The 14,680-nt window shown below is 40.8% G+C and overlaps 1 protein-coding gene across 4 annotated transcripts in view; it reads right to left on the bottom strand.

Moving 5' to 3' along the window:
• NPNT (nephronectin) overlaps positions 1–14,680 on the bottom strand; it is a 49,122-nt gene that overhangs the window by 11,493 nt on the left and 22,949 nt on the right. For 2 of the 4 annotated variants that reach the window (XM_058838738.1, XM_058838739.1), the window contains 5 exons: positions 13,356–13,475; positions 12,434–12,553; positions 8,167–8,301; positions 6,844–6,966; positions 4,557–4,952 (listed from right to left, as the gene is read on the bottom strand). In XM_058838738.1, the coding sequence (XP_058694721.1) occupies positions 4,557–4,952; positions 6,844–6,966; positions 8,167–8,301; positions 12,434–12,553; positions 13,356–13,475 (894 nt within the window). The remainder of the gene's footprint in view (positions 1–4,556; positions 4,953–6,843; positions 6,967–8,166; positions 8,302–12,433; positions 12,554–13,355; positions 13,476–14,680) is intronic. The other 2 variants (XM_058838740.1, XM_058838741.1) reach the window with 1 other exon arrangement.

The following is a 14,680-nucleotide window of genomic DNA, read 5'->3' as shown; positions in this document are numbered from 1 at the left end:
CAGCTTCAAGGATCACAAAACTGCACTTAGGGCACTATGGACTTTGAAAGGAAGAAAAGAAAGAATCCAGTTTTAATCCAATCTTTACATATTTAATAGCTGTTATGAGAAACATTTCCTAACTCAAATCTTTTCGGCTCCACTAAGGGCTAAGAAGGAAAACTGCTGAACTGTCTTTTAATACAGATAAGGGTTTTTTGTTGCTATGCTGATATCTAGTATTATGCTTTAAGTTTATGGTTTTAATGCTTATCATCCAGATCCAAATGGTAGCAGAAATTCAGTCTTAATGACAAGTTAGTTCTATTCGTTGGAGACTTATAACTAGACAAGATTCCTCTGTACTTCACTGTAGTTTGTATCAGTCCTGAAACAGTTAAATATTAAGCTATCAGTGCATTCCTCTCTCATTGCCATTCCCCCCATATCCATATCAGGAGAAGATTATCCTTGGTGCCAGATTCCACTGTCTGCATCTGACTAAGTGGTTCAAAGGCCAAGTGTAGGAATTCCATGTTAAAAAATACAAATTTTTTTGTTCTCTAAAAAGGCAGCTCCCCAAAGTCACTGCAGGCTTTTTTAGAAAAGGGGTAAAGCACCTAAACTAAAGCAACAACCCAATACCTTTCAAAAATTACAAAGGCATTTAAACAACATTATCAGCATTTTTATCATTTATGCTCTTTGTCACTGCTGAACAGAGCAATTTCTCTGATCCTCAGCTCATTTCAAGTTGAGCAGAACATTTAAGAGAGCTCTAAAGTGAAATCCTAGGTCAAGTTTACTTGGTGTGCAGAACAGCAGGTCAAATAACAAAGGGAGAATATAGGGAGCAAGGAGTCACCAAGGGTACCCCTGGAAAAGGTTAACTAACAAAACCTAGAATTTGAAAGATGCTTGCTGAAAAATTGTACATTTCCCCAACATGTTTCCTCTCCTGGTGTGGACCAATCCTAGAGCACCAGGATTTGCAGGATTTGGTCTAGGACATCTGTGCAGCAGCCAATGGCCCCTTTGCCATGGATTGCCTGACAGAAGTACCACCTGTCCGATGGCAGAGCAAAGCAGTGCTGCTTCCTGCAGGTCTGGCTGAGGCTGCAGAGCCCCATGGGAAAAAAAGGAAGGGAAATGTCCTTGCATCACAAGATAACCTAGCTGAAAACACAGCTTTGAGGTCTTTAGCAGGTGCTAAAGGCTGGGAGCACAGAACTGCCAGCGATTGCTGGCTACAGTGGGTCCCTATGCTGTGTTTTGCCCATGCCCGTGTGATAAAACACTACCTTTTGGAGCTTTCTGTAATAAAAAAATCCTTGGAGACACAGGAGGAAGCAGCCACCTAAGATGAAAATAATTCTTATGAAGATTTGTGAAACTGAAACTAAATCCTACTTCATGACCTGAGTAGATCTAACATCGATTTTTTCCTCTGTTTCCCAAGAAAATAAGAGTTACAGGACCACTAATTACTGCTTACATTATCTAGTGGGAAACAAAGAAAGGCAGCAAGAGCAAGGCTTTTTCTTCTCTTTCCAGGCAGGCTTATGGGGACCACAGTGCAAATTAATTTTTGAGAGCTGGCTTCTTTGCCACCTCAACTGGAGCAGCAGTTGATGCTGGGGAATGAACCTAAAGAAGCTCAGTGTAAGCAAAACAAAATTAGCTCATATCCACAACCCAGGAATACTGCAAAGATGTCTGATGTAGGTGAGACCAAAACAGAAACAGCTTTAAAGAAGCTGAAGAAAATAGTTCAAAACTCCCCTTCCCTGAGGAAATACAGAGTCAGGTGAAAAATCCACAAATGTTTTTGGAGGTGGGGAGGGTTTGGCACATCCACACAGCTGCTAAGAAGCAAGTCGAAGGTTAGCTAAACGTTATTAGCTAGTTATTCCAGTTTGAAATCCTGTATTGTCTTAACACCAGGGTTGCTAACACTGTGTCTGGCTGTGAGGAATGATTTTGGAGAGGCACTGGCTGACACTGTGCGGGAGCGCTGCTGTCCTGAGCTCACAGTGCCTCACACCGAGCAGCTGCAGCCAGACAGAGCCAGGCACTGCTCTCCCACTGCCCAGAGCAGGGGCAGGACTGGCCAGCAGGAGCCTGAAGCTCAAGCCAGCTTGCATACACCATTTGTAAGCCAATGTGAGAGGCATTTCCGCTAACACACCTCACCTCACATTTGCCATGGGCCAAGAGCGTTAGCCCAGCTAATGCCCAGGAATACAGCACCTGCCATAATGCTGCCATGCTGCTGAACCCCTGCTGGGATGGCATCTGAGGATGTTCAAGTATCTCTGGGTTATCCTCGCAAGTGCAGTACTGAGGAGAGGCAGACCCACGCTCTGTGCGTCCCACTGTAGTCACATAGGTGAGCTGGAACTTTCCTACCTGCTTTTCTAAATGTCCCACATGAGGAAATGTAACTTCTGCTCTTCCCCACGAACTCCTGCAGTAACTGGATTCAACAGGTGAAGAAATACTTTACAAGTAATGTTTTCTTTGAGAATGTAGCACATTCTTCTGAAATTGAACTGTTTTGCACTCATCTGTAGGTTTCAAATCCTTAACAAGTGTTTTTGCGCATTCCCAACACAAATGCTTCTAGACAAAATAGGAGAGGACTCCAGTGACCACTACCTAGATGATACTTTCGAAGTATCCAGAAGAGGAAAGACAGAAAAATAGAGCAGAAAGCAGAGTGGAAAGGAGAGAAAAAGAGAGAGGAACTACATTAAAGGCCAGACTACTAGCATCATCTGGAGCACAAATGGAGTGTGCTTTCAGTCACACAGTTTCATCACACACGTGTATATCCAGTATGTCTCTTGCAGGAAATAAAAAAAAATAAAAAATAAAAAATAATATGGGACTGAAGACAGACATCTGCTGACTTGATCTGAGGACTATTTGTCCCTGTATTACCTGCTGAGGCCAGAAACAGCTGGTGCTTGACAACTTTTCTGTCATGCTGTGCACTGAAGCCTTTGAAGCTATGTGTGTGTGTATATCACAAACCTCAGAGTGTGGCAGCTGACCTAAACCAATAGCTCATAAACACTTTGCAAAAGTCCTGTGTTTGTTATATATACCATAATGTAAGCTGCAATCAGACCAAGCCAAACTTAAAAGGCTTTTACGTTCCTATTTTCCAAACTCCTGTATCTGAAGCACATGTATTGAAAGCATTAGCTCTAGGGACAATACAGAAAGATTAATTGTAAATAATAAGTTTTACACAGAGGATTGTCATGAAAATAGCTGAAAACTATCCCTCTGCTCTAGTATTCCAAAGAACACTTGCAACATGAGACAGACACCTGGGAAACACAACGCTGGAGTCTACAATAATTTCCAGAAAACTATGTTTTTAACTGTTGGTTCCCATTAGATTAAGCTTCATATATCTTTATTATATTTCCTTTTAGAATTTCACTTAAACATAGCTCTGTATTTTTAACCAAATATGACGCCAAAAATACACTCTACTAAGCAGTACCAGGATTTGTCTTCTAACTTTTGTCAGCTTCACTCTCCATTTTCTAACTCTCTCCAACAGATAAAATGTCACAGGGAAAACTTTTTTACAAGGAACAAAATATTTCACCGAGTAATGACCTAGAACAACAAAACCAATAAAGAAATTACCACACAGATGCCAAAGCAACCAGAAAAAAACTCCCACATTGCTTGTGCACCTGCTCTGAGACAGCAAACTTTTCCTCCTACTGCATTGTTTCAGCAGCTTTATCGTAGAGCAAGCTGAAGAGCTGATCCAACACACCCTCCCCATCTCCAAAATTAGCCGCAGAACTAAAGATGAAATCGGGTGTTGAGTATTTCTTGGCAGATATGCACAGCTCTGTAAGTGCCAATAATGTCTCCTGTGGTATGCACTAAAGCTGGCACAATGGTGCTGTAGATTTCAGAGGAGCTCTTAAAAGTTACATGTGTTCATGCTATGAGAATCTTTACTATTTCCAGCTTTTCATGTGTCCCTATCCACAGACACAGTCCATAAAATTACCCTCTATGCTATTTTTATGCATTTTTCCCATTGTTTAGTCATGACCATCTGAGAAAATTTGAACCCATACAAAATAGGTCATGTAGAAGTCTTTAGGTAATCAGGCATGATCCCATTTCTTTACTATTCTTAAAGCTATGGTAATACTTTGTTTAGGAGGAACTCCCAGCTTTCTGAATTTAAATCCATTGTCTGTTTTATGAGTTATGTTGCACTTAAATACTTTTCAATAAGACCCCTTTAATTTCCTTATAACCTTCTTCTGAAAGCATAATTAAGTACTTTTACAGGACAATATACTCGATAAGTTCAGGAGGAAAAAATGACCACTTGTTTGATTAATTGATTCAGAACTTCTGTCCCAAACTTTTATTAGGTAATAAAATCAACTACTTGTGCAGCTTTACCATGTAACCATTGTCAGTTTCATTTCTCTGTTCTCAATGGTATAGTGTTCCAAAAAACCCAAACAGTATAGTGCATGCTTTCACCTACAGATTTGATAAACAAAGGCATATGGAAAATTACTTACTGAACACATCTCCTCGGGGTTTCTGAGGATCTGGCTGGATCCTGTTGTCATCTATAACTCCTTGGGAAGACGTAGTTTCAATGGGAATATATGAAGGCTCTTCAGTTGTTACCAGAGGAGTTCTTTGTGGTGGCTGTGTGGGTCTTACCGTTGTAGGCTGAGGCGTTGTTGGAGGTGGAGGCTTCGTCACGGATGTCGTGACCGGCCTTGTTGTCACTGGCACGTACCTCGTGGTTGGCTTGGGTGTCAGTCGAGTGGTTGTCCTGGGTGCAGGCTGAGTTGGCACGGGTGCAGGACGAGTTGTTGGCACGGGTGCAGGACGAGTTGTTGGCATGGGTGCAGGACGAGTTGTTGGTCCAGATGTTGGCCGAGCCGTCGGCCTGGTCACTGGCCTTTCTGTAACAAAAGCAGGTACGTGCAGTGGACTGAGGAGTTGTGCCTTCAGCATCAACAATCCTGCTTGTCCTCCCTCAGGGAGAGTGCAATTGGCCTTGAATATATGATATGGAGCAGGTGGCTGAATCATAACAATAGGAATAATTGTAATGAGAATCAAAATGGGACCAAACTGGACATCTCCGCCACTCACTCCAGAAACTAAACAATTATTATGACACAGAGAAACTTGGATGAAATATTTTTTTTTCTTCTGAAGGTTCCCCTTAGTTAGAAACATACTTTAGCATCAGCACTGCTAAATTATCACATTCCTCTAAGTCGTACTTGGCACTGCAGCAGTTTAGAGATAATTTAGAATGACTGAAGGTCAAGACATTTCCATCCCACCTCCTCTCAAGCATCAAGTCTGTTTCAGAGCTGGTAAAACTTACACAAAAGCACTGCTGGTTAAAATAGCGTGGGCAGAAAGCCATGGATTAAGCAGCCCTCTAAACTGGACAAGTTTGTAATCAGGAGTGGAAGCAAGTTTAGTAAGGCCCTGATGTAACAACCATTTTGACCACAGATGGTCAGATACCTTTGGCTTAAGAAAGTTCTTGCAGACCTTTCCTGCTAAATATTTCTCCTTGTCAATAAGCAGTAATCATTTCAGAGACTGAACCAAGCCAGCCATCATTTAGATCCTTCCCTTTGCTAAACATCAGGAAACTAAGTAAATGACATTTTTCAGCCTTCATAAAAATGATGTGCTGGACTGAGCAAGCACCACTTTCACCCCAGTGACAGTGCCCACAGCACCATCTCCTCCAATGTTTCATAAAGGACAACAAATTTCAATTTAGTTTCACAAGGAGAGTTTCTGAAGACATGAAACACAAAAATATACTTTGTTGTTTTCTATTGGTTAATAAGCCTTTTATATCTCACTGGAGATCTTAAATGTCTCAGTAAGAACTCCAGTCACATATTTTGTTTACAAGCATTTCAAGTATAAAACACATTTAAAAAGAAGAACTACTGATGGGTAATCAGTGAATTGTTTGATGATAGCAGGTAAAAAGGTTTTCCCTCTGGGCACTTTTTTATTACTATCCCTTTGAATACCCTGCAGGTTTGACATTTATGGCATATTAAAAGATAAAACACCCCTTAGCATCATGTCCCAGTAACACACATGAAACGTGCGCACATACGCTTGTAAGCACTCAGGATGTGCTAGAACACCTTTAACCATGACAGCTACAGCCGAAGGGAAAAAATGGTGCTGCTCTTTAAAGAGATCAGTGAGTCACCAAAGACCAGATTCCACAAAAGAATGTCGGATCACAAAGATCCAGCAGAGTCACAGAGCTGCACAGTCCTGTAGGATGTCAAATATGGGAGAGCTCCAACACCTTATTCTGTACCAAGGGGGCAGCTGCTTCTCCAAGAGAAAGGTGGCCAAGGGAATTTTCCAACAGCAAATCCTTCCAGAGAAATCCTCCTTCCTGGTCCTTCTCACATCTGGGAAGCAGCAGGGAGTGGATGGGGTGAGCTGCTGAAACGGGCCAGTTGTGGAGTGTACATAACAACAGGGTATGAGTAATAGTGTTTGATCAGACCTACCCTGCTTATTCAGTTGTTCTCATCCTGAAGCAATCTCTAGAATCAAGCTGTGAATAGGGAGAGGTGAATTTCTTTCTAATTATGAAAATGTCTCAGGGAAAGATATTTTTACCAAGGCATGCTAAGACCTAGAAAACTCCAACTACATTCCCTTGCCCCTTATTTAGTATTAAAAATAGTTTAGAGAAACCGAGCCTGATAGTGTTGCACCTTAAAGTTTACAAAATGGCTTTCAGTTCACATAAGCTTTCAGAATCTCTGTTTTAAAAACAGTATTACATACGTGTGCAGTTTGTTCCATTGTCTCTGTACCCTTCTTTACATTTGCATTTGTAGGATCCTGGAGTGTTGTAGCAGTGTGAAAAACTACCACACTGATGGTGGCCAAGGGAACATTCATCTATATCTGCAACAGAAAATTTACATTAAAAAACCATTCACTTCCAAGAAACCTGACTTTCTGCTTATCCCTGCAAAAAACCACCAAACATTATTACAATTTTGATTACTTGAAAAAAAATACTAATAAAACTTTTGCCAGTGGGAAAAGGAAAATAAACAGTCAGAAATCAACGTGGTGATACAAACATTAGGGAAAATAGAGACTATTGAAAACTTTGGTATTGTTCAGCTTTTACCTTAGCAGCAGCTTCAGACATGCCATAGGTAGACTGCAGCTGAAACCATTAAGATCACAGTTTTAACAACCACTTCTTACAGGTGACAGAATGAGAAAAAAACAAACTGAGTGTAGGAATATGCCTGTTCTTAATCACACAGATATTAACCTGGTTTTGCTTCATAAAATTCTTCCTATATTATACACCTGTATAGAAGTTTCTACATCAAGTAGAAGCTGCTGGAAACACTTCATAAGGCACATCCACATTTATTTTCAGTGATGCAAGCAAAAATCTCCAAATTCCAGCACTCTGAATACAAATTTTTCTGAAAAAAAAAAAACTTAAGCAAACATCAAGCAATGCCTCATCTCCACATGATCTTTTTTCAGTGAAAGAATCATAACCAGTTGAGACACTCTGAAACTTAAGGCAGAGAAACCTGGGAATATCTTTGTTGAAGGGCAAACACCAGCTGCATTCTAGTCTCATGTCCAGACAAAACCAGGTTATTTTCCAACTCCTGCCTCTTCCCCACCTGTCTTCAGAGGAAGGGAAGTCGGGCAGTCTGGGCTGGGAGGAGCTAGGGTGTGCACATTTTCTTATCTTGGATCTTGGGACATGCTATGGAGCACACCAATGTTACAGCTCATACTTAGTCTAAGCTCATACACTGCTCCAAGCCCACAACTGCCAGTGACAGTGGACCCTGAGGAAAAAACAGCTTTGGAAAGGAACTCCTGGGGTCATCAACTTTGTTTCCCCACTAGCTTCCACACAAGAACCAGTTACAAGAATGTGGACCAAATATATGCCTTCTCTTCCACAGTCTACTTCTATAATCCGCCCTTTCTTAAAATATTGACACAGTATAAAACAACTTCTTCAACATTTCAGCCATAATAAAAAAACATTCCTTTCTGAGCCATTAATTTAATTTTCAAATAAGCAGCTCTATTACATGCATATGAGAAACAGCTTATTACCATGGCATTGGTATTTGCCTCCGATGTACATCAGATCAAAGCCTTTATGACACCTGCAAATGTAGCTTCCGAAAGTATTGACACAGTGCCTAAATCGTGGGCAGAGAACCCTCCCAGCAGCACATTCATCAATATCTGTGGAAACAAAAGAACCCTATTATTTTTAATAACAGTTAAAATGCAATGTATGCTGTCTAAATGGTTCCCCATAATGGAAAGCTAAAGAATAGCTGTCTGGTATATTAATATAATAATTAATTATAATTAGTATGTATATATAAAGTATTTTTCATAAGGGCCCTTGGTCAGCCAGCAGTAATATGTGAGCATTTCTGGCTGTGCCCTCTGGTTCAGCTCTGGGTCACAGGCAGATGCCCAGGAGCAGCTGATGCTCACCCACTGCTGCTCTCCCTGTCTGGGGAGCTCTCAGAGAGGTCAGGCTGACACACAAAAGCCGCTTGCGCTACCACTCACTCTGTAGCGCTTGGACACCGAGCCGAGGCTGCTGAGTGCTTAAACACTAATTCTCCACTGAGCTAGAGACCTGCCATGCACAGCTGCTTCTGACGCACGCAGCTCCTCGTGGTTGCTGCTTATCTGCAGGGTACAGTTCAAGCCTTTGCTCTGCAGCTCTATCAGCCTCTTGATCTATGGGAAAGCAAGATTTTGCTCTCCACGCAGTTCTTTTCCCAAAAGGAGCACTTCAGCTGCCGATGTCAAGAGTGCAAAACAAAGCCGAGTGATTGATGCCCTGCTGCTCTTGTGAAAGAGGCCTGCACAAGGCAGAGTCTCTTCCACTGCTCAGAAAGAAAAGTTATCACAAAGCTGCTGGCTGGTTAGGGCAGCTACCTGAGGTGGGGGGGGGATGGAGCTTCAGCTTCTCTCCAGGCTGTGTTCCCACATCCAAAAGAAGTGGCTTAAAGCCAGATGGGCTGTCCCAGTAGCTCCTGCTGGCGCTGTCCCACTCTGCATGAAGAATTACTGACGACAGCAGGGGTTCAACCCCTGAGCTCCCACACTCCTGGCCCGCCTGACTGCTCTCTCTCCATCAGCAGCATTGCTGGAATGGTGAAGTAAAGGCCTCAATGAGAAAGAAAACAAGGCCAATACTGGGCACCTCTCCACATGCCTGAATCTTCCTATAAATCTGTCTCTTGGTTTGAATTTATTGTTAACATATTAGGCTTTGAATATGCTACTAAGTTTTACTCCACCACGTTTCTTATAATTTAATCAACAAGTCACAATTTTCTACCCTTTGTTGAAATATTTCAAGGCTGAAAGTTTAAGACTCTCGATTATTAGAAGTCAGTTTTGTTCTTTGTTGGTTTTGGTTGGGTTTTTAATCTTTAAACTACAGCTTCAAAAAGTAGTTCAGTAAGAACAAGATTAGCCACTGAATATACTTCATCATGGCATGGATTATGATCTTCAAAAACCTAATGTAGCATGTCCTGCTTTTTCCTCTGTACATATTCATATTAATTCACATCTTTGCAAATTCACATAAGGCAAAAATTATGTTAAATGATGGCAGCAGTGAAGTGGCAGGCAGTTATATGTCCTAGAGATACAGGACAGAACTGTTGATCAATACACTGCTCAAAACTGATGCAAAAATATGGAAGAGTGTAACAGCCTCCCACTTGCACACAATGAGAGGTGCATGGATACTCATTGCTGAGGGGAAATCCACTTTTTGATCAGTAGGCACAAGATGATGTGCAAGTGCTTGTGATTAGCTTCCTGCAGCTCCCAGCACAGTGACTGTGCTTTCTTTCAAGTCAATCCACACCTGGACCAGAAGGTGTAGAGCTGTTTCTCTTTGCCTGCTGCAACATGCTGTATTTCATAGCTGCTTCCTATGAAAAGCCAGGGCGTGGTGGGGTGGTCTGGAGTCTCACCTCAGCACCAGGGAGCTGCTCCAAAGGCACGAGAGGCACATGGTCAGCACCTAATGAGCGTGATAGACAGTGTCCACCAGAGAAGGAGAATTGCTTCTCTCTCTTGCTGCTAGTATGATCATATTACCAATTGAAGCACAAAATGACTATGAGAATAATTTAAAATAGCATGATTTTTAAGTTTACAAGGCTGTATTTTCAATTTTATAAACACACATGCACAAAAATGAAATAATTAATTTTATAGTGAAAAAAAAATATTTTCAGCCCTCACATAACTTCAGAACATTTGAATCTGAAATGTGTATACAGCTCATTTCATTAAATGAAAATCCCAATCCAAAAACCTGGCAAGATTGATTGGTTTATTGATTCAAGAGTCATTAATCAATTCATTAGCTGTTAAATCCACATGTTCATTAAATACTTTGCTGAATTATTTTTTCACTTTTTTGTCATTTAGTTTATACTATTTTCCTTTACAGTCAAATTGGTGGCTCTTTACTGATTGTCTGAAGGGAACATTTTGAACAAGAGAATGATCAGCAAGTGTTAAACTAAGAATAGAATAATGCCCAAAGGAATTTCCACCTGTGCTAAAAATAGGCAATGCATTCCCAGCTGTCTTTCAAACTCTCCTCAAACAAGGATTTCATGAGCCAATGAGCACTTCCATTTTCTTACCACCACATACACTTCTATTTGTACTGCAGCATTATCCAGACCCTTGCTGGAGACGACAACTTCCCCAACAGTGGCAAGCTTGTACAAACATGAAGAGAAAGCACAGCCTTAGTCCTGAGTAGCTTCAGTTCTTTACTGCAACTCAAACTTGATAGAGAAATAACATAGAAAGGGTGCCTGTCACAATCACTTCTTACCAAAGAAGGGGAGAACATTATATTACGATGAGGGAAGAGCAGACATCTCTTACTGTAACTATTTTCTCTGTATTATACAAGGCTGTTCTGAAATTCTTGTGGAAATTTTAGACATAGGTAACGAAGTCATTTGGAAAGATGCACACCCAGCTAAAATGTGGGTACACAGTTCTTTGCCCTTCTGGGGAAAAAAAGTGTTTTTTTGAAAACTGCCCTGAAGAACTCAGAGCTTCATAGGACTGGTTTGAGTGTTAGTCTTTGGCATCAAAGTACACTTTGTTTATTTCAAAGTATGAAGTTTTCCTGAATAGAAAAATGTACACTAGGAGAACATTGCAAGCATTTTTTCTAGCAAATTTCTCTATTTGGTGTACATTTCTTGAATTTATACTTAAAATCAGTCAGCTCACTATGGCATGGTACAAGTATCTTCCAAGGATCTCTCTGCCAAAATATCCACCATAGGATTTATCACAACTTAATACCTTCAGCATGTAACAATGGTGGGATTTTTCTCCTGTTCTTTCCTTTTTTTTCCCCATACACAGATGTGCCAATCATGCACTTCAGAAAGCCTCTGACTTGCTGTGGAGCCCGCTCTTCTTATCAGAAGATCTAGAGTCTGTCCCTTTCTCTGCCAACAAATTCTTGGTCAGCATGGGTCAGGCACTTGGAGAACCATCTACCTTGTAGACAGCCAAGACTCCCAAAGGGATGATTAGGATATCCCCATTCTCTTACATTCTTTTGGTGTTACTGGTTATGGAATTGTAGCACTTCATAGGACATAAATAATAAAATCACTGGAGCATCATATCCCACTCAGGATGTATAGTTAATGACTGATGAAATCACATGTCACACTGTTCTTCAGACCATAGTAGAGTCTGATTAACCATAAGCACCTTTTCCATGTTCACAAATGTGGGAACAAAACATTTCACTTTTATACACTCTAAGTTCCTGTGTTTATTTTAACCTGGAGTTTTCACGGTATGGAAGACATCACACTCAATCCCACTAATAGTGGGAATATGCACAGACCTTCACCTTGCCCCACTATAATATAAACAATTTTTACAAATTATGCCTCCACGCACTGAGCTAGGCACCACCTTGTTGGATATGAGGGAAAGGTGATCTTCCCATCCCTTTTTTAATGCAGGCAGGTATTTTGGAGTTAGCAATAGTTTAAAATGACCCAGTAGCAGGAGTGGCAAGGGCCAAGGGCTTGGATACCAAGGAGTCTGTATTGGCTTTAGGCAGGCAATGAAACCTGCAGGACTGGAGGAAAACACTGGTGATCTCTGACACGAGGGTGCCTGAGCAACAGCCCTATTACTATTCTCATTATTAACAACTTTAAACTGCCTGTTTGTGCATTCTAAGCACATATCTGATAAACTCTATTGAAATGCATTCTGTGTAAGGATAAAAGCATTCTGAAGTGAAATAAAATTAAATCTACATTTGATCACCTACCTACACAAGTCCTGCCATCAGGCCCGAGCTGCAGCCCTGGAGAAGGACAGCGGCAGCGCACCTCCCCTTTCAGTACGTCACAGCCATACTGACAGTTTGCCATCAGGCAAGAAAGGGCATCTGGAGAAAAATAATTGAATATATTTAGACAAAGACTATGATCAGCAGCAGAAAATGACTGAAAACTTTGGCAAAATAAGACATCACATATTTATGATAAAAGTGGGAAAAATGCTTGTTGAGTTTCATAGGTATCCTTCAAAGAGGAAATACATCTGCTAGTTAAACTTTTCTGTCCACAAACTACATCTCTAAGAAAATAAAAACAAGAGAAAACCACCACAACTGTAGTATGTTTTGTTATTGAATGCAGTCCCCAGAATATAAAGCCTGATATGTTCTAGAGACTCTCCTAGACAGTACTGCCATTTTTAAAATAGGATATCTCTAACTGGAGGTAATTTCTCTCCCTTTCCCTCTTTCCAGATAATCAAAGTAACTGTTTTTATGAGAGCAAGTAGGAAACTGATCTCCAGAGAGATGATAGTACAATTTTTACAACAGTCAAACAACCAACATCTGCAGCATTAAAGATTTTATATTCATAAGGTCATAAGGCAGCAGAAACACAGGTGTCTTGCTGCAATGAAAACTTGTCCTCAAAGGCCAATTAACAGTGATTTACAGCACTGAAGAATGCTTTGGGGGAAACTTTCAATAAAACTAATAAAATCAAACAATTGCTCTTGTTTTTTTCAGCCTAATTTAACTAGAACAAAAAGGAGCTCATCTTGCTGCCTAATTTCCAGCAAGATTAATCTTTTACTTGGGGACTCATCTTCATTTCATGGAAGTTTTCTGGGGAAACTCGAGCAGGGATTTTGAGAAGCTGGGAAAGAGCAAGCAGCAAGGCTGGCCGTACTTGAGCACGTTCCATCTGGCATTAGCATGTAGCCGTTCAGACAGTAGCACTTGTAGCTGCCGTAGGTATTCATACACCGGTGTTTGCATGGCCGCGGCTTTAGTCCGCACTCATTCAGATCTGAAATGAAGGGCACAAGGGAAGAGGGTGGGAAAAGAAAACACACGAGGCATGCATGGCAAAACTACCAGTTCAAGCTGCCGGAGAAGGAAGGAAAAATACAGCAATTAGCTTTTTATACGCAGTTCAGCTGATAGCAAGTGTCCAAAACATCCTGCACGAAGCGCCGTTCATCCCTCCAGCCAAGCAGCTTATTTGGCTTGTTTTCACAGATATCTTTTCCAAAATGACAATATTAGCATTAGATGAAGTGCCAACTGTTTCATTAGGCAACACACATGCTCAGGCTCCTCACATCTTGCCACTGTTCATGTTGATGCCATGTCCAGGACCAGGCAGCACTCAGAAGAAAGAGGAGGAGAGAGAAAGCAAACATCACTCTGCAATCACTACCAGTGATTCTGATAGTAATTCAGGGATTCACCATCATGCTTCAAAATTAGTGGCAGAGGAAGGCAGGAAAGCTGATGCCAACTTACTTTAAATAATTTCACAGAGAAAATTTATTCTTTATCATCTAGAAAATACTAAAAGAAGGTATCTGACATCAGCTATATTTGTCAAGGACTATCCATGAGGGGTAGCATTTCAGATTTACAATTTAATAGAGACTTCATGGCTTTAACTGAAAATATTCAGCCTACAATTTCCATACTAGTAGACAGAACTTCAAAGAAGAAGTAAAGATTATTTCCTTCAGAATTATCTTCCAAGAATATGTGTTGATTTTGTCTGAGCAAACCAGAATAATTTGTTAGTTATTATTGTTGTTAGTTATTTGTATTGCAATGAACAAAGATGACAACAAAGATGAAAATAGTAAATCTATTCACAAATCCAGCCAGCAAGAACTTGAAAAAAATGAGTTATCAACCATCATCTCTAATATTGCACTATACTGTCTGGAGGTCCTTCGCAGACAGAGATTTGCCATTTTTTCCAGAAGTTTTCAAAGAGTCATCTCCCAGTACTAAGCACTATCTTATCAAGTGTCATTCAATCCATGTAGCAGGAGAGTAAGCCTTGAGGCTCCCACCACGTTGTAGATAAACACACACAGTAGCCACTTCATACAATGCCAGCTGAGGAGGTGACAGATGCCTCCTGTGGACTGGAGGCTAAGACTCAGGGTTAAGATGCTGAACCAGAAAGATAAATATGCCTCTGGTTACAATTAAGTCAGTAATTCATTGACTGTTTTCGAA

The sequence above is a fragment of the Poecile atricapillus genome, chromosome 4, assembly GCF_030490865.1.
Source record: "Poecile atricapillus isolate bPoeAtr1 chromosome 4, bPoeAtr1.hap1, whole genome shotgun sequence".
Classification (NCBI taxonomy): Eukaryota; Metazoa; Chordata; class Aves; order Passeriformes; family Paridae; genus Poecile; species Poecile atricapillus.
The sequence above is the reverse complement of the archived record's forward strand: the minus strand, read 5'-3'. Positions and strand labels throughout refer to the sequence as shown.